At 58.1% G+C, this 20,711-nt stretch overlaps 1 protein-coding gene across 3 annotated transcripts in view; it reads right to left on the reverse strand.

Moving 5' to 3' along the window:
• GRM4 (glutamate metabotropic receptor 4) overlaps nt 1-20,711 on the reverse strand; it is a 97,956-nt gene that overhangs the window by 5,970 nt on the left and 71,275 nt on the right. For all 3 annotated transcript variants that reach the window (XM_032648870.1, XM_032648868.1, XM_032648871.1), the window contains 4 exons: nt 11,029-11,229; nt 10,750-10,886; nt 8,303-9,238; nt 1,056-1,302 (listed from right to left, as the gene is read on the reverse strand). In XM_032648870.1, coding sequence (XP_032504761.1) covers nt 1,056-1,302; nt 8,303-9,238; nt 10,750-10,886; nt 11,029-11,229 — 1,521 coding nt within the window. The remainder of the gene's footprint in view (nt 1-1,055; nt 1,303-8,302; nt 9,239-10,749; nt 10,887-11,028; nt 11,230-20,711) is intronic.

Consider the following 20,711-nt stretch of genomic DNA (forward strand, 5'->3'; position numbering starts at 1 on the left):
TACCACCTGCTGCTGTGTGGCCTGGGTGAGTCCCTCACCTTTCTGAGCCTCCCTTTCCTCACCTGTAGCAGCAAATAATTAAAAATCACTGCTTTCAAGGTTGCTGTGAAAATGAAAACTGGTTCCCGGCAGGTGTGGCCCACAGTTGGGGTTCAAGAAATGGTCACCACTGTTACTGGTCCCCCAAGGCCTAACCTGCCCCTCACATGCCCTGCCCCTCTCTCCTCTCTGTCCCTTCTCGTCACACTGTGGGCTGGCTCCAGGGGGCACAGGAAAGTGAGCAAAGATGGTGGCCCTGCTCCCTCCTGTACACATCCCTCAACCACTGAGGGACCAAGTCCTGCACAGGCTTTGGGTCTGCCCCTCAGATGCTAAGAGTCCCACATCCTCCCCCAACCCTGTCAAAGCACAGCCCTCTACAGCTGAGGTCTCCTTGGACACCCCCCTGAGAACCACAGCTCTGCGGGCCCTCCTCCCGGCCCCAGCCCTTACTTACCCATCCCAGGGCCCGTATCCCGAGTCCCTATCTCTCAGGGCCCTGCCAGGGGGCGGCTGGGCAAAGCCAAGCCGAGGGGTTTCAACTGCTCTGGCACCAGGGCCACAGCTCCCAGGTTACCAAAGGGCCCCAGAGCAGTGGCCCTCCAGTCAATCCCTTCCCCAGGGAGACTGAAAGGGCACAGGCCCAGATGTGGACTCCAGGGCAGAGAAATCCCGACGTCTCAGGTCACTCTGCCTGAACCGAGGCCCCCCCAACACCCCCCCACCCCCCGCCTCTCCCTAGGTAGACAGGGATCCCTGGAAAGGAGAGGCTAGAGTGGAGCAGGGGGTGTGTGGAGCGGGACCTGGAGAGACCCCATTACCCGGACAGAGTGGGGCAGAGGGGGCTAAGCTAGAGCCTCAAGCCTCTCCTCTGGGTGGGGACGGCTCACCTGCGGCCTCAGGGCTCTCCCAGTGCCCTCATTGGTCCAGACTTGGTGGGGGGGCGCTGACCTTCTCCAGGAAGGGGACGGGGCCTGGGCGGGCCCAGGGGGAGAGGGGCGGAGCCAGGCACTCACCTGGAGCTTCCAGGTTCTCGCAGAGCTCGGACTTGGCCTCGCCGTTGGGCCGGAAGCTGCCCTTCTGCGTGAACTTGTTGGACATGGTGGCGGCGGTGACGACGGCTTTGAGGCTGCGCTTGCGCTTGGGCACGTTCTGCTCCGGGTGGAAGAGGATGATGTAGACCTTGGGCATGTAGAGCATCCCCAGGGACACCGAGGCGCTCAGACTCACCGAGACCGTCAGCGTCGTCGTCTGGATGTACAGCTGGGGGCGGGCCGGGGGCGGTGTCAGGGCGGGCTCCGCCCCGGCCTCTCGGGGGCCCTGTCTGAAGCCCACGCCCTAGACAGACACAGTGGGGTACAAACCCGGGGACCGCCCTGTGTCCCGCTGGCCTCGGGCAGAAGGGAGTTGTGGTATAGAGCTGGGACTTTAGACCAGAATCCCTGGATTCAGCCGGGCTCACCACTGTCACTGTGTGGTCTGGGACAAGTCACATCCTTGGGCCTCAGTTTCCTCGGGTATAATATGGGCGTGATAATTCTAGCCCTTTCCTCATAGGGCTGTTGTGAGTTTGAAATGACTTGATAAATGGCAAAAACATGTAAAATAATATTTGGCACATGGTCAGTGCACAGACGTGTTCACCACTGTTATGTGCTATTGGGTAGAGGCCCCTGGGGAGGGGCCCTCAGGGGACAGCTGACCCTCCTTGGGGGCAGCGCCCCCTGCACAGGGCTGGGAGTGAGATGAACATCTGTCGGTGCCTTGTAGTAATTCCCAGTGGCCATGGCACAGCCCCTCGACCAGGCCCCCCATTCAGTGACTGCCCCCCCACATGCCACCCTGTGCAGAGCAGGCCGCTGGCACAGGAGCTGTGGCCTGATGGTGATCCACCGACGGCAGCCCAGTCAAAGCTCATTTCACGCTCACTCACCAGCACTAACGTTGACAGATGTTTAGCAAAATGAAAGTCCATTAATCTGGGTGTCGGGTAATCCATTCTTCAATAGTGGGGCCTTCCAGGCAGGGCCCGACAATTCCCACCACCCTCGCCTGGGATGCCCTCCCCACCTCCTCCCTCCCTCCGGGTCCTCCAGGCCTCAGCTGCCCCTCTGGCCCCCTCAGCCAGGGTGGGGCCAGGGGAAGCCCAGGCTGTGGCCCCCAGGTCTGGGTATGGGAAAGCAGGAAATGCTCTGCCCCCAGATTTGCCGTTTCCGGGCCTGGGCCCCTCCCCTGGGGCCTGGCTAATGTACCACCTCCTCCAGGAAGCTCTCTCTGACTCTCAGCTCTAGCCAATCCCCCATGATAGCCTTCACTCCTTGCACCCAGCCCAGAAGTGGGGGACCGAGGTCTGGACTTGCCTCCTGAGGTCACAGGAGCCCTGAGCTCATCTGGAAGTCTCCCGAAAGGAGGGGCCGGGTCCTCCCATTCTCACATTCCTCCCCATCTCTCGCTCCTCTCATAAATACCTCATGACCTGGATCTGAAGGCCTTCATCCCAGCCACCCTTCCCCGGGTCTCCTTCGGGAGAGGGGCTGGAGAAGCTCTAGGGTCTGAGAGGAGAGAGGTGTGTGACACTGAGGAAGTCTCATCCCCTCTCTGGCCCTCAGTTTTCTCAACAGCACAATGGGATAATAGCACCTACCTCACCCAAACCATGAGGCTACCCAAGTGCAGACTGTGAGGCCACATGAAACTTACAGGGCACCAGAGCGGGGTGTGGGGGGAAGGAGGCTGGGAGTGTAGAGAGGCCGTTTCATTTGCCACCATTCAGAAAATGTCACAGGCCTGGGGAAATGAGAGCTTGTTTCCTAGTGAGCACACACCCCTCTGTCCTCACACGCAACCCATACTCTCACCAACAGGCACAGTGCTGCCGCCTGGCATGTGGACCGGGAGAGGTCATGACAAGCCAGTAGGAGGGTGCTGGCCACCTCTCCCACCCCCTGGATGGCACTGGGGGCCAGGGCGGAAGGAGTGAAGGGGGACAGTCTCCAGAATATCATAACAGACCCTTGGAGAAGACAGTGGAAATCTGGGCTAAGCAAGAATGGGCTTGTTATCTGGGTCTTCACTATTGACTGGGGGTCCCGTGGGGACAAATGTGTCTCCCTCATTAGACTGGGGGTTTCCTGAGGGCAGGGGTGTCTCTCCTTTTGCACTGGGGGTTCTTGAGTATAAGGGTGTATTTCCAGGGCAGATATCCATGTTAGGTCTTTTGCCCCCAACTTGTTGATGGGAAGGAGGTATGGTTGGGCCAATATGGGGATGGTGGGACAGGGGTCAAGTACCCTCTCTGGGCAGAGTGAGGCCTGCAGTGGACACAGCCCTATATGGGGGTCAGGGGGCTGGGTTCCAGATTTCACTCTGCCCTGACTCACTGAGGGATGCTGAGCCCCCTCCACTAACATAGGCAGAGTTCGCTCCACGGGCACGCACACTCGGTTTAACACCTTGCGGCCGCCAGCTTGAATACTGAATAATTTTTGAACAAGGGGCCTTCGTTTTCATTTGGCTCCTGTCCCTGAAAACTATGGAGCCAGCCCCGAGCACAGGCCTCGGTGTTCTGTTCTAATCTGCTTTTCAGCCTAGGAGCCTTTCTGCACACAAAATACAAGGAGGGGTGTAAAGAGATCAAACTTGGACAAAGCTGCCCCCGCCCCCCCGCTGGGGCCCCTCCCCGCCAGCATGGGCCCTGGGGGCTCCTCTAGCCATGCCCAGGCTGGGGGCGGCTGGCCCTGTGCACAGAAGTGGGGCTGCGCACCCCCAGCCCCTCTCCTTGCCCCAGGGTCTGGAGTTCTCACCCCACGACTGGCTCCAGCATTGTTCTGGGGCCACCCGGGGTGAAGGTGCATGTCATCACCAGGAGGTGGTAGTGTATTAACCCTGTCAGAGAAGCAGCGGTCCTCTGGAACCTCTAGCCTACAGGAATGGGGCCCAGCCGCGGATGCAGGTCTCGCACGGATGCAGAGTAAGAGGCGGCTTCCAGGATGTGATTTTACCTTCTCTCTTCTTCCAGGATGTGATTTCACCTTCTCTCCCATCCACCCATCCTCCAGCCTGAACTGCCACCCTTCCTGCTCCCCTCTTTGACTTTGGTCAGGCCCTTGCTACACTCCGTCCTCTGCAAGGAATCCTGCCTTAGCCTCATGAGTCACCGCTCCCCAGAGCGAAGCAGGTTGTCAGAGCTGGGTTTGATGGAAGAGGACAGAGGTCACCTGGGGTGGGGCAAAAGGCAAAGAAAGGAGCTGCTGTGGAGGTGGACAATGAAGTTCCTGTTTTGTGCTCGGTCTGGTGGGGGGCACGGAGGAGTCCGCCTGCTTCGTGTTTCTGCCCAGGCTGACCCTGGTGGGTCCTGAGATCCTCAGTCTAACAAACCAGACACATGACCTTCCCCACAACCTGGCCGGCCTCTGAGGCCACGGCCCGCCCCAGCCTGGCTGAGCAGTTACCCCAACCAGTGGAGAGACGATGCCCCAGTCAGCTCAGGGTAATGGCACGCGGCTACGCAGGGGAGCCCTGGAAACCCAGGCCCACGTGGGAGATCCGGCCACCTGCTCACCAGAGCAACATGGACAGCTTCACTCGGCGCTACCTGCAGCCTGAGGGACAGGCGGGGTTGCAAGTACGCGTGCGCACACACCAGGGCATGCATAGATGCTCACAAATCCACACTTACGTACCCATGCGACTCTGCATTCACACACACACCCCTGAACTCACAGCCGCACACTCCTACCTGACTCAGATACACCTGGGCTCTCACACACACACACCCCTTCATGTACCTGGGTACACACACGTGTGCACACACACACATGCACTCAACACACCTGCACACATACCTGAACACACACATACACCTGTGCACGCACACACCTACACTCAAACATCTGCACATACACTGCTGAGCACGCCCACTTAATCTGCACACCCAAATACATCCTAGCAGCCATGAGCCCTCAGTGCACACCTGTCCATCCCCACTCAATCTGCACACACACACACACACACACACACACACACACTGCCCATCCACTGCTCAGTGTGCACAGAAAGGCACACACACATTCTGTACGCACACACTTCTGTACCCATAACACAACTCCCCATAGTAGCCCCACTCCACTCCGTCCACACACACACACACACACACGCACACACACACTAGCACCCAGGACCCGGCAGTCACTGGGGCTGTTTGTAGCTCAGACATGACACAGCACAGATAGAGCCCCAGGGTTGCCTGAGCCTCTAAGAAGCCTGGTGGTCTGAACTGGAGGGACTTCAGAGCTCCCCTCCCCACCCTCGCCTCATTCAGAAGCCCAGAGAAGGAGGGGGCGTATCCCATGTTGACGCCATCAGGGGCAGAGCTGGGTCTCAGGACCATACGCTGGTGTGGGCCAGCCTGCTTTGCGACCCTGGGCAGGTCCCTCGCCCTCTCTGGGCCTCAGAGGAGATCATCTCAGAGGCTCCTTTTCATAACCTGTACTGAGAGGAGCCTCCAAAAAGGGAGAAATCAGAGGCAGGTGGGGTGGCCTGGAGAGATGGGGGGAGGGTGCCGAGATGGGGGCTGGGCCCCAGCACCTGGAGGTGGGAGGGTCTGGTACCAGGATGACAGGGACCGTACTGGGAGCAGCGTGCTGGCAGACAGCCAGGGGAAGTTATGGGAAGGCAGAGCAAGGGCCTGAACCACCATGCTGTCGGCCACCTGGCTGTGCACCTTTACACCCTGAGGAGGCGAGGGAAGGGGCCTCCTCGGATTGTTGAGGGTAATGTCTCAAGCTGCCAGCTTCCTGGGGCGTGGGCGGCCTCCCCTGATGGCTCCATGGGCCCCCTGGGCGCAGTGGGGCGTGCGGGCCTCTGCCTGCACCTGCCCTCAGTGGGGAAGGCCTCTCGCTGGCCTGCTGGGGGTGGAGACCCAGCCCACCGTGCGAGCTGTTCCTCAGTGGCGGTGGCTTTGGCTCAAGTGTGCAGGGTGGCCTGGAGCCAGGTATGGTCTCAGACCTCGGGGCGCTCACTGCCAGCCTCAAGGTCTGCTTCTCAGAACCCCCAGTCTGCTGGGTCACCACTGGAAGACAGGCCACAGGCCTCTCTGGACCAGACCCAAAGGATTTGGGGTGGAGGGCGGCAGCTCCTGCACTTGAGGAGCTGCTGGAGAAGGGGTGGGCACCTACCAAGGAAGGCCCAGCGGGAGAGGTGCCCCAGAGCTGCAGGGAGTGGTGTGGGCTTGGGAGGGGCTCCTGAGTCACACAGAGTAGGTTCAAGTGGTCCAGCCATGCCTCCTACTGGCTGTGTGACCTTAGACAAGTCACTTCACCTCTCTGTGCCTCCACGTGCTCATCTGTAAACAGGGATGGTGAATCGACCCTAGCCCACTGTTGTGGTGTCTGCTGACCGCCAGGTGAAGTGCCTAACACAGGACAAGCAGCCCTCCGTGGTTGCTATGACTGCTGCCTCACTGAGGCCAAGCATCTCTACTGGAGCTCACACCCAGGTTCACTCTTTAAGTGCTGCCCACAGGATGGCGACTCCCCCAGGTACAGATCTAACCCAGCCCTCGGCACTGAACCCCAGACTCACACAGTCAACCACTGACTCAACAGCTGCACCTGGACGTCTCACAGGCGTCCCAAACTCAGCACCTCCAGAGGACTTCCGGATCTCCGCCCCCTATAGGCTCTGCTGCCATCTCTACCCCGGCCCCGCTCCCCACCCCCACCCCAGTGCAGACACTCTTCCCTTCCCATCGCTCACACCAACGACTGTGGAGTCATCCTGACTCCCCCCTGCGCCTCTCATCCCACACGCACTCCATCAGAAACCCAGCCAGCCCCACCCCCTGACACAGCAGGAATCCCCCGCACCTCACCACTCCTGCTGCCAGCAGCTCCCTTCGGGATCATTACAACCACCTCCAGCAGGGCTCCACCCAGCAGCCAGAGGGATCCTTTTAAACCTATGTCCCAACGCATCACTCCCTGCTCAGAACCCCTCCGTGGCTCACTTCTCACTCCCGGTAAAAGCCCACATCCTTCCCACAGCCTCTGGGTCCTACACCATCTGCTCTGTCTGCCCCTTGACCTCGTCCCCTCCACCCTCCTTCCCAGCCCCAGCCTCCTTACGGTGGGTAAACGGCTTTTACACCCCTCATGTTGTGTGACTGTTACAACACCTGTAAGGACTGCAGAGGAAGGGTCATGGCCCCAATCTGTTGATGAAGAGACTGAAGCAGGGAGGCCAGCTGGCTTGCCCAGGATCCCACAGTTAGACACAGAGCTGGGGTCCTCAGTCCCTCTGATTCTCCCTATCTCTGGCCTCTGACTTCAGTGACTCCCAATCCTTCAAGATAAAACCCCCCAGCACCCAGGCAGCACGGGGGCAGTGATGTGGGCAGAGTCCACGGGGCCCTTGGGGTGTATCTAGACCCTCAGGCCAGGCTGGCAGGATAGCCTGACAGAGCCCCCAAGAGGCAGCTCATCGGCAGCTCCAGCCAGTGGAGGGTGGACCCTCAGCTGATGCTGCCACGTATCCCCACCTGGCCTTCGGGGTGGCTTGGGGCCAGGGAGAGAGGGAGCGAGTGCCCAATACATCACCCACCTCGGGGACCCATGGGGATCCTGCAAGGGCAGAGAAGAGGGTGGAGAGAGGAGGAAGAAAAGAGGAGTGGACAGAAAGGAAGATGGGCTGAGTAGGGAGAGAGGTAAGGGAGAGTATAGAGAAGAATGGGGAATTCCCTGGCGGTCCAGTGGTTAGGACTCCACGCTCTCACTGCCGAGGGCCCGGGGTTTGATCCCTGGTCAGGGAACTAAGATACCGCAAGCCACGTGGCGCAGCTAAAAACAAGAATGAAAGCGGGGGCAGCATCCCAGGCTGGCAGAGAGGAGAGAGGAAGGTGGGAAGGAGATGGGGAGGGGAAAAAGGTGGGGCGGGAGAGGCAGGGATGGAGAGATAGGGAAAGAGAGAGGAGAGGGAGAGAGGAGAGGCAGAGGGTAGAGAGAGGGTGGGAAGCAGCAGGAAGGAGAGAGATGAGGCAGCGGAAGGTGGTGGGGGGCGGAGAGAAACGCGAGAGGAGGCAGGAGAAGAGAAAGGGAGAGAGAGAGGAGAGAAACCCAGAACCTGGAGAGAAAACTGAGACAGAGAGAAGACAGAATGAGGCAGGAATGAAGGCACTTCCAGAGCAAGGTGAGAGGCCAGCTAGCCCCAGGAGGCTGCCCCCTGCTTGCCTCCCTCACCCACCCCACCCCCAGCCCCTGCCACTCACCTTGTCAGCCGACTGCGAGGTACCAAAGAAGATGGGGATAAAGGCGAGCCAGACGATGCAGGTGGTGTACATGGTGAAGCCGATGGGCTTGGCCTCATTGAAGGTCTCAGGCACTCCGCGCGTCTTGATGGCGTACACGGTGCACGTGACCATGAGCAGCATGCTGTAGCCCAGCAGGCAGATGAGCGACAGGTCCGAGATGTCACACTTGAGCACGCCCCTGGCGAAGCGGGGGTCGAGCGTCCGCTGGTCCTGGAAGTCCACCACCGAATGAGAGGGGTCCACTACAAACCACACGCAGATGCCCAGCAGCTGCAGGGAGATGAGGCTGAAGGTTATGGCCAGCTGCGAGGCGGGGCTGATGAAGCGCGGGGCGCTGACCGACCGCTTGCCCTGCTCGAAGATGCGATAGATGCGGTTGGTCTTGGTGAGCAGGGCCGCATAGCTGATGCTCATGCCGAGCCCCAGGAAGATCCGGCGCAGAGAGCAGGTACCCAGGTCAGGCTCGGCGATCATGAGGAAGGTGGTGGCGTAGCACAGGAAGATGCCCGCCAGCAGCACGTAGCTCAGCTCGCGGCCCGAGGCCTTGACGATGGGCGTGTCGTTGTAGCGCACGAAGGTGACCACCACGAAGAGCGTGGCAGCGATGCCCACCACAGCCAGGAAGAGGGGCAGCACGGCCCAGGGTGAGTCCCACTCAAGCTTGATGATGGGGATGGGCTGGCAGCCCGTGCGGTTCTCTGTGGGCCGCATGTCGTAGGGACATGTCTTGCAGGTGTAGCGGTCCACCTGGTACTGGTACCCCGTGCAGGGCTCGCAGTGCCAGCAGCAGGGCATGCCCTTCACCGTCTTCTTCCGCTCACCTGGCTGACAGGGCAGGCTGCAGATGGAGCGGGGCAGCTGCTGCCCGCTCCCTGGCCAGTGCATCCGCTCTATCTGGCAACAACAGTGCAGAGGAGAGGGCCTCAGGACATGCCGCCAAGTGCCCTGGACCGCCCCACTGGTGGCACCAATCTGAATCACTTAGTTAGTGATTTTAGTTAGATGGGTAAAATTCAGCTGCCCTAGGCCCTGCCAGGATCAGCTGAATCCAACAGCTGCATTTAAATAAGCTCCCTGGGGCAGGATCCAGACCCAGCTGACCACGGGGGATCCTGCTCGAATACAAAACTCCCAAGGGTCGTATGGAGAAACGCCCAGAGACCGGCAGTGACAACCTAGGGTCACATGGCAGAGTGGAGAGGACCCAGCAGTACCGACTCCCAGCCCCATGAGGCCTTGCTATGCAAAGTGGTCCCCAGACCGGCCACATCAGCATCACCCAGGAGCTTGTTGGAAATGGAAATTTTTGGTCCACCCCAGACCCACTGACACAGAATCTGAGTTTCAACAAGACCCCGCAGGTGACTCCTGTGCACCCTCAAGAAGAAACGTGCTACGGCTCAGCCCACCGGGCCTCCTCCAGGCGGCACAGGGACTTGGGTTCAGAAGAGAACAACGAATAAAGATTCGATCACAGGACCACTAATGTGTGCCCACAGGTTAGCGTTCCTTTGCATCTTGCTCTAAATGAGTGCTAGTCAGTTACATGTCTCTGAAGACACAACTGCTGCAAGCTAAGAGGCGATAGAAGCTGGCACGCCCTACTGAATGTGTCACAAAGTTCTGGAAAGTAAGCGAGAGCCCCATAGAGCTCCAGGCACGGGGCAAAGGGAACCTGACTACACTTGGGAGCCGTATTCAAAGCATCAGTTCTAAATAAGTGGCTCTGGGCTCCCCTGGTGGCGCAGTGGCTGGGGGTCCACCCGCCGATGCAGGGGACACGGGTTTGTGCCCCGGTCCGGGAGGATCCCACATGCCGCGGAGCGGCTAGACCCGTGAGCCATGGCCGCTGAGCCTGCGCGTCCGGAGCCCGTGCTCCACAGCAGGAGAGGCCACAATAGTGAGAGGCCCGCGTAACGCAAAAAAAAAAAAAAACGTGGCTCTTAGGAGAGTTCATGCTTAGAGAACAGCAGGCCGTGCTCTTTGCCTTAAGACGTCGTCCTCCTCTGTCCAGACACAGCCCTCCCCTTCCTCACCTCTCTCCCCCCCGAACCCCCGCAAAACTTTGAGCCCCTGAACTCCAGCGTGACTTCATCTATCCAGAGTTCTTGCCCTGCCTTGCCTTGCAGCAGGCAAGAAGACCCCAGGCCAAGGGAAAGGGCAGGGGCAGGAATGGCAGCAGAAGCCCAGCCACCCTGTTCTTCTGTTTCAGGGTTGGGGAGCTCAGGGCCCTCTGAGGTCTAGGGTGGGGCATGGAAGGAAGCCCCAACTTGGCAGCAGCAAACCCGGGGGGCAGGGCTAGTCGGCGGCTGCCTCCCCTTGGCCTCCCCTCCCTGGGTTGGGGTGGCCTCTCTCTGCCGCCTAGCCTCCCGGGACCCCTTGCTGCCCTCCCGCCAGGTGCTTACTCTGAGGTGCAGGTGGTCAGTCCAGGAGCCGATGACCTTGTACTCGGCAGAGCCGTTGCGCAACTGGTACTGGTAGATGTCATAGCGCCCAGGTGCGTCTCCGTTCTCATTGAAGGTCACAGGGTTCCCCGCGATGCCTGCGGGGGCCCGTGGGGGTCACACGCTCAGGGCAGAGACACCTCTGTATGGAACCCCTTGGAAGCATCTGAAGAGACCCCCACGCACTCCCACCCCATGGAGCCCCAGGACCCTTTCCCCAGGGTTGGGTGGTGCCCCCACCTGAGAAATTGACGCTGCGGATGTACTTGAGCAACTGGGTGCCGTCCACAGGGTCCATGCGCGGGCAGAGCCCCACGCGGCCCGGACACAGGTCTCGGTGCATGGCGTGCAGCGCGTGGCCCATGGCGTACACGGCGTCGATCACAAACTGCACCTTCCCCTCCTGCTCGTACGCCGAGTCCTGCCCAATGCGCTCACGGCCTGCAACGAAATATTCAAAGTGGGGGCGCCCATGAGGCCCACCATCCTCACAGGTGTATGGTGGGAACCACAGCATACCTAGGTGTGCCCTGGGGCCCAGAGAGCCCACCTGGGCACACCTAGGTCTCCGGGTCCCTGGCCCAGTGCTCGCTCCATCACCCCAGGAGATGGTCTTGTGGAGGGCCCGGGGAATGGTCCTGAGGTCTGCTGCCCTCACTACTGTACCGCTGGACCCTGTGCCCTGAGGCCCCAGAACAGCCAGGGCAGGCTCCCTTGTCCCCATCGCCCTTGGAGGGCAGTGAGCCTGCGGGTCTCCCTGTGGCCGTGGTGCTTGCCTGCCCTCCCCCAGCCTGGCTTGGACCAAACACGGGAGCAGCTGGCCCTCACACAGGCAGGAGCTGTGACTGTCCATGAGGGCAGTGGTGCCCTACAGCAGCTCACCCATGGGTAGCCCCAGCACAGGGTATGGGTGGGGAAACTGAGGCCCAGAGAGGGTGAGAGATCTGCCACAGGTCCCTCAAGATTCAGGACACCAGATGCCCTCAATGACTTCCAGATGCCCCAGACACCAGAAGGCACCATCATCCCCATCCACTCCTCCCCCATGTCAGGGGCATCCCCCCATTAGCCACGGTGAGTGAGCTTTGCAAAATGGGGAACCCACCCCACTCACCCCCTTCTCACTGCAAACAGCAGTGGCTCCCTAGGGCACTGTGACCTCCCATCCTCACCCCCTGGGCTCTGGCCACACCCAACCCCTCTGCTCTGGGCCCTGGGCAAACTCTTTGGCTGCCGGAGGAGGTCTCGATGTCCTCTGGGTAAAAAGATCATCCTCCTGCCTCACAGAAGTGCTGTGAGGCTTAAATGAGATGAGATAACAGAAAACACGCGGCACAGAGTAGCTGACTAAGCCACACTGTTATTATGTTTAAGTGGTCAGAATAGAGGGTTTCTAAGGTGGGCTACAGAGGTCCCGGGGTCAGAGCAGGCCAGGAAGGCTTTCTGGAGGAGGAGGAGCTCCTGGCCTGGGCCCTGGGTAATAATGATGATGAAGAATAAGGACTGCTAACTTCTTCTTTTTTCTTTTTTGTAACTTGCTCCTGTTTACTTTTTTTTAATTTAAAATTTATTTTTGGCTGCATTGGGTCTTCGTGGCTACACATGGGCTTTCTCTAGTTGTGGCAAGCAGGGGCTACTCTTCGTTGCGGTGCACAGGCTTCTCACTGTGGTGGCTTCGCTTGCTGCAGAGCACGGGCTCTAGGCACGTGGGCTTTGGTAGTTGCAGCACGTGGGCTCAGTAGTTGCAGCATGCGGGCTAGAGCGCGTGGGCTTCAATAGTTGCAGCATGTGGGCTCAGCAGTTGTGGCGCATGGGCTCTAGGGTACATGGGCTTCAGTAGTTGTGGTACGCGGGCTCAGTAGTTGTGGCTCACAGGCTTAGTAGTTGTGGCACACGGGCTTAGTTGCTCCACAGCATGTGGGATCTTCCCAGACCAGGGATCAAACACATGTCCCCTGCATTGGCAGGTGGATTCTTTTTTTTTTTTTTTTTGCGGTACGCGGGCCTCTCACTATTGTGGCCTCTCCCGTTGCAGAGCACAGGCTCCGGACGCGCAGGCTCAGCGGTCATGGCTCACGGGCCCAGCCGCTCCGCGGCATGTGGGATCTTCCCGGACTGGCGCACGAACCCGTGTACCCTGCATCGGCAGGCAGACTCTCGACCACTGCGCCACCAGGGAAGCCCCAAGGCAGATGGATTCTTAACCACTGCACCACCAGGGAAGTCCCAAGGCAGATGGATTCTTAACCACTGCGCCACCAGGGAAGTCCCAAGGCAGATGGATTCTTAACCACTGCGCCACCAGGGAAGTCCCAAGGACTGCTAACTTCTATGGAGCATCCACTCTGTGTCGGGCACTCTTCTAAGCTCTTTATGTATATATTAAGTCATTGAATACTCAGAACAGTGCTACGAGGTGAGTAATTATTCCCATTATAGAGATGGAAAAACTGAGGCACAGAAAAGCTCACTGGCATTCCAGGACCACAAAGAGCTGGGTTTGACCAGGTGCTCCAGCTCCCAGCCTGTGTACCACACTACACCTGAGAGATTGTAAGAGCCTGACTGCAGGGGGACGGCAGGAAAGTGGGGGGCGGGATGGGGCAGGGGCTCTGAGGTGAGGAAACAGGGGCCAGAGGATGGCAGAGGAGAGGAAGGGAGAGTGCTAGGGAACCCCAGCTTCCCCTCCCACAGCCCCTGCATACAGCATGGCCTGCAGCCTCCTCCCTCAAGGCCAGGACAATGAAATTTACCCTCACACATACACACACACACACATACACACACACACACACCCATGCCTCCCTGCTAGAGGGCCAGTGCTGCACCTTACAGAAGTAATTCCCCAGCGGCCAGCGGGGTGAATGGCTGCACCTGTGTCCCACCCCATGGGCCATAGGCCTGGGTGTCCCATGTCTGTCATGTGGGGGGTCAGGTTGAGGCCCCAGGGATCCACAGATCACCCCCTAGATTCCTTTATTTTCAGCCAATGTATGGTCACTGTGCCCTGCTGCCCAGGGCTCCCACGGAGCTGATGGCACATCTCATATCCTTGTCTTGGCCACCAAGACTCTGTGACCAAGGTCAGAAACTGACTCCAGTACCCCAACCTCAGGGTCAGAGATCAAAGGTCCCCAGTACACAGACTGGACAGTTTAGGGGCAGATGCCCAGTTGGCTCTGGGGGCACTGCTGGGTCCAGAGAGAGCCCCCAGCTTTTACGGCGTGGCCTTGGGGCTGGAGACAGGGTAGTCTTCAAGGCGGCTCACCTGGCTCTCCCAGGGGTCAGCTAAGCCCCTGGCTACCCACTACACTTCATTCACACAAGACTGTCTGGGCTGAAACCCCAGCTCTATCCTGTACTCTAGCTGTGACCTTGGACCTGCCACCTCATCTATCGGGCTTCAGTTTCCTCATCTGCAAAATGAGGATAATGATGGTACTTACCTCATAGGTCGGGACAGGGTCCCTATGAGGATAAATGGGTTTATATTCACAGCGGGTCATAAAGAGGGGCCTGGTGCTTGCCAGGTGCTACAGAAGTTTGTTAAACACAAGGGTACAAAGAGTTCTAAGCCCTGCCTGCCTCGGAGCTCCTGGGACAGCAGAGCTTTGCTAACAGGCAAAGCTCTCTCTAGGCCACGGCACAAACAGAGATGGATGGACAGGAGAGGCAAGTTCTCCAGCCTCAGCAGCCTGCCCCCTTACTCAAGGCTACTGATCCCAGCTTCTGAGAGCCAGGAGAGAAGCGCAAGGGACGATCCTGTCCCCGAAGGGTGACAGAGGGGCCTGGGGCAGGGTTACATGCAAGGCCCCAGCCCCAGACCCCACCATCACCCCCGGCTCCCAGGTCCTGCCCTCTGTATCCCGCTGCTCCATGCTCCCAAAGCTCCCATCACACCCTCATTTCATATGGATGAGAGACTGAATTATTAACCAGGACAGATGGGGAGGCTGCAGCCACTGCAGAGAAGCAGCAGCTCTATCCCAAGGCCAAGGACACACCAGGCCAAGGGACCCTGGCTGAGCTGCCCTCAGCCCCCTCCTCTCCCTATCTTCCCAGGGGTGCCTCCTCAGTGGTCCAGCTGAAGCATCCATCCCTGGGCCACTCAGGTCCAGGACCACGTGCTCTCACTGGGGTCACGAAGCCACCTGCACTGGCACTGGGATACAGATGGCCCCACAGGAGGTCCTCACCAGGGGAGCCCACCTCTGCCTGGGGAGGCTCCCACGGGAAGGGCTTTGGGGTCCTGTGGGCTGTGGGCTGTCAGCGGCCCTTGAGCATTGCCCCTTTGGGATCTCCACCCCAGAGTTGTCATGGTGCCAGCCATGGACTTCTAGAGATTTCCCAACACACTTTCACGTCCTTGACTTTTGTCTCAAGTCTGCCCCCAATTACAAATGAGATAACAGGCCAGTGAGGTGCCTTGCAAAGGGCCTTAATTTGAAAGGGAGCGGCGGGCCTTGAGTGTGACCTCCTACACACACACACACACACGCCCCTCAAACTCCAAGGGCACTTCCCCTGAGCCCCACAGGAAGCAACAGTGACAAAGCCTAAGTGTGCTCCCTTTGGGGGAGGGGGAAGGGATCACAAACACAAGTCAAACAAGGTCAAGACATGCTGTGCTGAACGTCGGAAGCTGTGCCCATAACCAGTGCAGCTCTCCCACACCCTTGACTCTTCAGCAAATAACCCTGCAGCATGGCTGGTGCTTCCTCTTCCCCGAGCCTCTGGGACGTAGGCCAGACTGGCCCCCGTCACAGAGGAGGTAACTGAGATTTGCAGGTGGTCGAGTAAGGTACCCAGAGTCTTGAGGGAATCCTGGGCCCCAGCTGGTGTTCCTACCCACCTGGGGATTGGCCTGGCTGGTGAGTGGCTGGGATTTGAACCTGGATCTCTCTGGGTCCCAAAGAATTTCCGCCACCCTGAACTGTCTGCCTCCTTCTTCTCCCGCCATCCAGCCCCGACCTGCCTTCCCCCTTCTCTGGGGCTCAGGCCTTGCCCCAATTGTCTGGCCAGGCCTAACCAGGAGCTAAGGATCCCTGTCTCCAGGGCTGGAGGAGGCAGATGGCCATGGAGGGAAGCGGGGGTTCAGAGAATCCCCTTTCATGGGTGGTTGGGACCCCCAGGCCCAGACAGGGGAACCACAGTTCTGGCAGGAAACAAGACACACATTTCCGAGAGCTCCTAGAGGAGATAAATTCCAGACACATGGCAACAATGACAGCAGCAACAGTTTGAAGATGTCCTAATTGTGTCCCAAGGCACAGTGAGCCGGAGATGTGTTTGGCTCGGCCACGGATGACAGCCAGCCCCGGAACCATCCGGGAGAGGACTTTCTCCATCAATCCCCCGCCCCGCCCCCCCCCCCCGTGGTTACTACGGCGACTGCAGCCTTTGTCTGCAGGTTGTAAATTGTAATTGAAATGAGTTTTCAAAGTTGAAATAATCAGAGTTCCTCCCTGTCTCCCTGCTCACCTCTCCACAACTACTCACCCCACCCAGCCACAATCCTCCTGCGTTCTAGGCTCATGTGTACACACACACACACTCCCTCACATAAAGGTACACAAAATCAGCCACATATACACTCCCATATTTTCACATCTACACATATAAAGTAGCAACACACAAACCTGCATGCATTTATATACATCCCTATACACGCATCTACGTTCAAACATCTAGAAACATAAGTGTCCATATAAACACATACTCTACATATTGGGTTGACCAAAAGTTCGTTTGGGCTTTTCTTAAAAGATTTTTTTGACGTGGACCATTTTTAAAGTCTTTATCGAATTTGTTACAATATTGCTTCTGTTTTTATGTTTTGGTTTTTTGGCGCGAGGCACGTGGGGTCTTAGCTCCCCGACCAGGGATCGAACCTACACCCCCTGCACTGGAAGGCGAAGTCTTAACCACTGGCCCATCAGGGAAGCCCCTCGTTTGGGTTCTCGTAACATCTTACGAAAACCCGAACAAACTTTTTGGCCAACCCAATACATAGCTACACAAGAGCATGACACTCCTACAAGCACGTGGTCATTCAGATTCACCGTCGGCTGAGAAGCCCCACGAGCAGGTCCTGACAAGGATATGAGTGCAAGTGTTTCATCTGGGAGGTGATGGCCGGAAGCACAAATTGGGGGTGAGGAAGTGAGGCAGAGACGGGAAGGGATGGGAAGACACTAACGCCAGGTGTGAGGCTCAACCCCGTGGGGGGCTCTAGAAAACTGTGTGGCCTATGCCTCAGGGCTGCCCCATCTGAGGGGATAAATAGCCCCACTCCCACCAGTCTCAGGCTGCAGACTGCTCCCGGGGACATTAACTCCATTGGCAAAGCAGGGCTGGGGAGCGCCGAGGGGACCTGGGGCACCACACCCACAGGTTCAAGTCCACACGTGTAATCGGCGTAGGTGTGTGGACATGGCACACACATCTACACACATATAAACTTCCACCTACATACAAATGCACAAACATACACACTGGTTTTCATCCCTTGTGCAAATTTCCAGGGAGCAGGATAAGAGGGTCCTGGGATGCCCCACCCCCAGGGAGAGCTGTAGTGTGTGGTTCTGCCCTGGACCAGCCATATGACCCTGGTCAAGTAAAATTTACATCCCCCAGATGTAAATCCAGGGTAATAACACTTACCTTGAGGGGCCACTGAGAGGATTCAAGGAGGTGCAGACGTAAAACACGTAGCATCATGCCTTATACGTAGTGCTCTCTAAGCCTCCGTTTTCCTCTCCTCCCTAACACTTCCCCGCGGAAAACTCCCCACCCCTGGAGGCCTCCACCCCAGCCCTGGGCCGCCCCTCCATCCTGTCTACAGCCCAGCACGTGCTGGGTCTTCCCAGACCTCCAAAAGATGAGCGTGGGGTGTCCACCCCATGGACAGGGGCCCAGGTCAGCTCACCCACTGACACTCAGATGGGGGAGGAAGCTGCCACCTGTGTTCCCGGCCAGTCCCCCTCTTTCCTGACTCTGCCTGTGGTCGAGCCATTCTCCTCGTCACCTCCCTGGAACACGCAGGTCTTTCTGAGGGTCCCCGAGTCCTGCTCCGGAGGCCAGGCTCCACCACCCCGGCATCCCCAGAAGTCACAGAGCAGGCTCCCCCTCCTTGTCTGGAGTCACATCCTTGTTCTTCAGCCCCATTCATACCATGGTGTCTGCCAGTCCCTCCCCTTGAACTTTCAACCTCCATCAAGCCACCTGCTTTCCATGTAGGGCACCTCTAAACAACTCAGCCTGGTGCCCCCACCCCTAGATCTGTTCCGCCAAACTCCACCACAGCTCTCTGCCAACTCCTGTCCTGGGGAACCCTGAGCCAGCCCGTGTCTTGGGGGGTTAGGGGTGGGGGCCCATAACGGTCACCCCCTCGGGGGCGGGGAGGTGAAGGGTCTTGCCCAGCAGTGGGGGCAGGGAGTGGTGGCTCCTGACTCTCTTCCAGGTGCTCTCTTTCTGGCCCTCAGTGGTGGTACAGCCCAGGGCTCCCCGAACTTGAGCCAGCCTCAGGCCCCTTTTGAAGGAAAACAATTCTGTCCCAGGATGATCCTAGGATGAATGCGGGGATGAAAATACTGACATCAGAGGCTGAAGCCCTGGCAGTGACAGCTACTTCCAACTGCAAATGATCACGGGAGCAGAGAAGTTGTCTTTGCAATCTGTAAAGACTGCTTTCAGAAGGCCATCGAATGAAAATGCCAAGTTCAAGAATCGTCATGGAACTCCTAGGGCGCTGAGAGTCTGACCTCAAGAACATATCCCCAGGTGTCCACAGACCCTAACTCAAGAAACAGGACGTGGACGTCCAGCCAGATGGGAGCAGCTTGACACCCCACCCTCCATTCAGCCTCTCACTGGCCTGCCGAGTTGCGTAGCATCTCTGAGCTTCGATCCCCTTGTCTGTAATGAGGTCGGCTCCCGGGACCATTAGAGAAGAGTGATACCTGCAGCAGAAGCCACACTCGGCACCTGCACAGGCCAGCTCCCAGGGAAGGCCGTTCTCTACTCCTCACTGGTTCTGCCCAGCCCAGGGGCCTGGGCTTAGCTCTCCCAGACAAGGTCAGACTGGGGCCAGGGGTGAAGGGGAGGCAGCTCGCGGGGCCGAAGTCACAGCCAACCCCCCACGTGGATGCCCCTTCTCCCCCATCACCCAGCCATGCTCCTTTTCCTTCCAGTAGCATCCAGTTTTTCCTCTACTGGATCTTTGCTGTCAACATGTTTTAATTTCTTCCATTTAAACAGAAACCCTTTCTTGACCCCACTTTTCCCCCAGCTAGCATCCCTCTCTCCCCGTTTACAACAAAACTTCTCAGAAGGGTTGTTCTTACTCACTGTCGTCAATTTCTCTCCTCCATTTTTCTCCTGACCAACCCCAGTCTGGGTCTTGCACCCACCTCTCCCAGGAATCTCCGCGTGGCTAAGCCTGGCCCTCCACCCCCAATCTCAGTGCACCACCAAGAACCTCAGAGTCATCCTTGATTTTCTGCCATCTTTCTCTCATCTCAAATCCTTTAGCAAACTCTGAGACCACACTGCAAAACTGATAAAGAATCAGACTCCTTCTCTCCATCTCCATGGCTACCACCTGCTCCAAGTTCTCACCACCTCCCACTTGGACTAGAGCCCCGGCCCCTAACTGACCTCCAGCTCTGCCCTCACCCCCATCTCTGCTCCAGGAGGCAGCCAGAGTGAGCCCATTATAACATAAATCTGATCACGTTAATCCTTTTTCAAACCCTGCCATGGCCTTGTCTCATTTGACATTAAAAGACTAAATCCTTACAGATTGCCGACAAGGCCCACAGACCCGTGCCACCCCGCCCCACCTCTAGGACCCCATCTCCTACCTGTTGATCTCTCTGCTCCAACCACATGGGTCTCCTCACCGCTCCCCAGACCTGCCAGGCCTGAGCCTACCTCGGGGCCTTTGCACATGCTGTGCCCTCTGCCCGGCATGCTCTTTCCCAGTCATCTTCCCAGTGAGGACTTCTGACCTCCTGATTTAAAGGTGCAACATCCCTAGTCTCCCAGAACTCTCCAGGAGGCCTCCTGGATCTGTCCTCTCTGGTCTCATGATTAAGCTCTCTGGAGGCCCTCAGCTCTGACTACTGGGACCACACCATCATGTACCACCTTGTCTCCAAGGCCATATCATCTCCCACCTGCAGGGGGAGCCCCCCAGGGCAGGTCTGTCCCCTTCACAGAGCCCAGCACAGGGCTGGGGACACAGTCAGCCTCTGAGTAAACGCCAGCTGAACAAGTAAGAAACAGCACTGAGGGGAAGGGCTCAGGACCCCTCTGCCCACCAGGTGGCTGACGGCTTGGGCAAATGTGAGTTCCTCTAATGAGTGGCACAACCTGGCGCATACTAGGTAATCCCAAATATGGGTCTTCCTTCCTTTCCCCAGGTTCCTTTAGGAATGTGGAGGTGAAAAGAGCCACAAAGCCAGGCTGGAATAGCCAGAGGGCCCTGGGGCTGGGACATCAGCTGGCCTGAGGCAGGACATCCCTGGAGCCAGATGGCCAGAGTTCAAATCCCAGCTCTGCCATTTACTACCTGTATGACCTTGGGAAAGTCTTTAACTTCTCTGTGCCTCAGTTTTCTCATCTGTAAAATGGGTTGCTGTGAAAAGCAAATGCAAAACACTAAAACAGAGCTTGACATGTAATAAATGCTATATAAATATCAGCTGTTATTATTGTTATTGCTGCTGGCACAGGCTGGGTGATCAGCATCTCCCCACACATCCCCAGCTGCCATGCGGCCACCCTCCCTCTCAGAACTCCCAGCCCCTGGGAGCAGCAGGCAGTAAATTTCTCCTATGTCCTCGTAAACCAGGCCTTCCTCCACTCAGCCATCACCTGGCTGGCAGTCCTGTCAAAAAGACGGATACCACATCTGCCTT

The sequence above is a fragment of the Phocoena sinus genome, chromosome 11 (genome assembly GCF_008692025.1).
Source record: "Phocoena sinus isolate mPhoSin1 chromosome 11, mPhoSin1.pri, whole genome shotgun sequence".
NCBI classification, from domain to species: Eukaryota; Metazoa; Chordata; class Mammalia; order Artiodactyla; family Phocoenidae; genus Phocoena; species Phocoena sinus.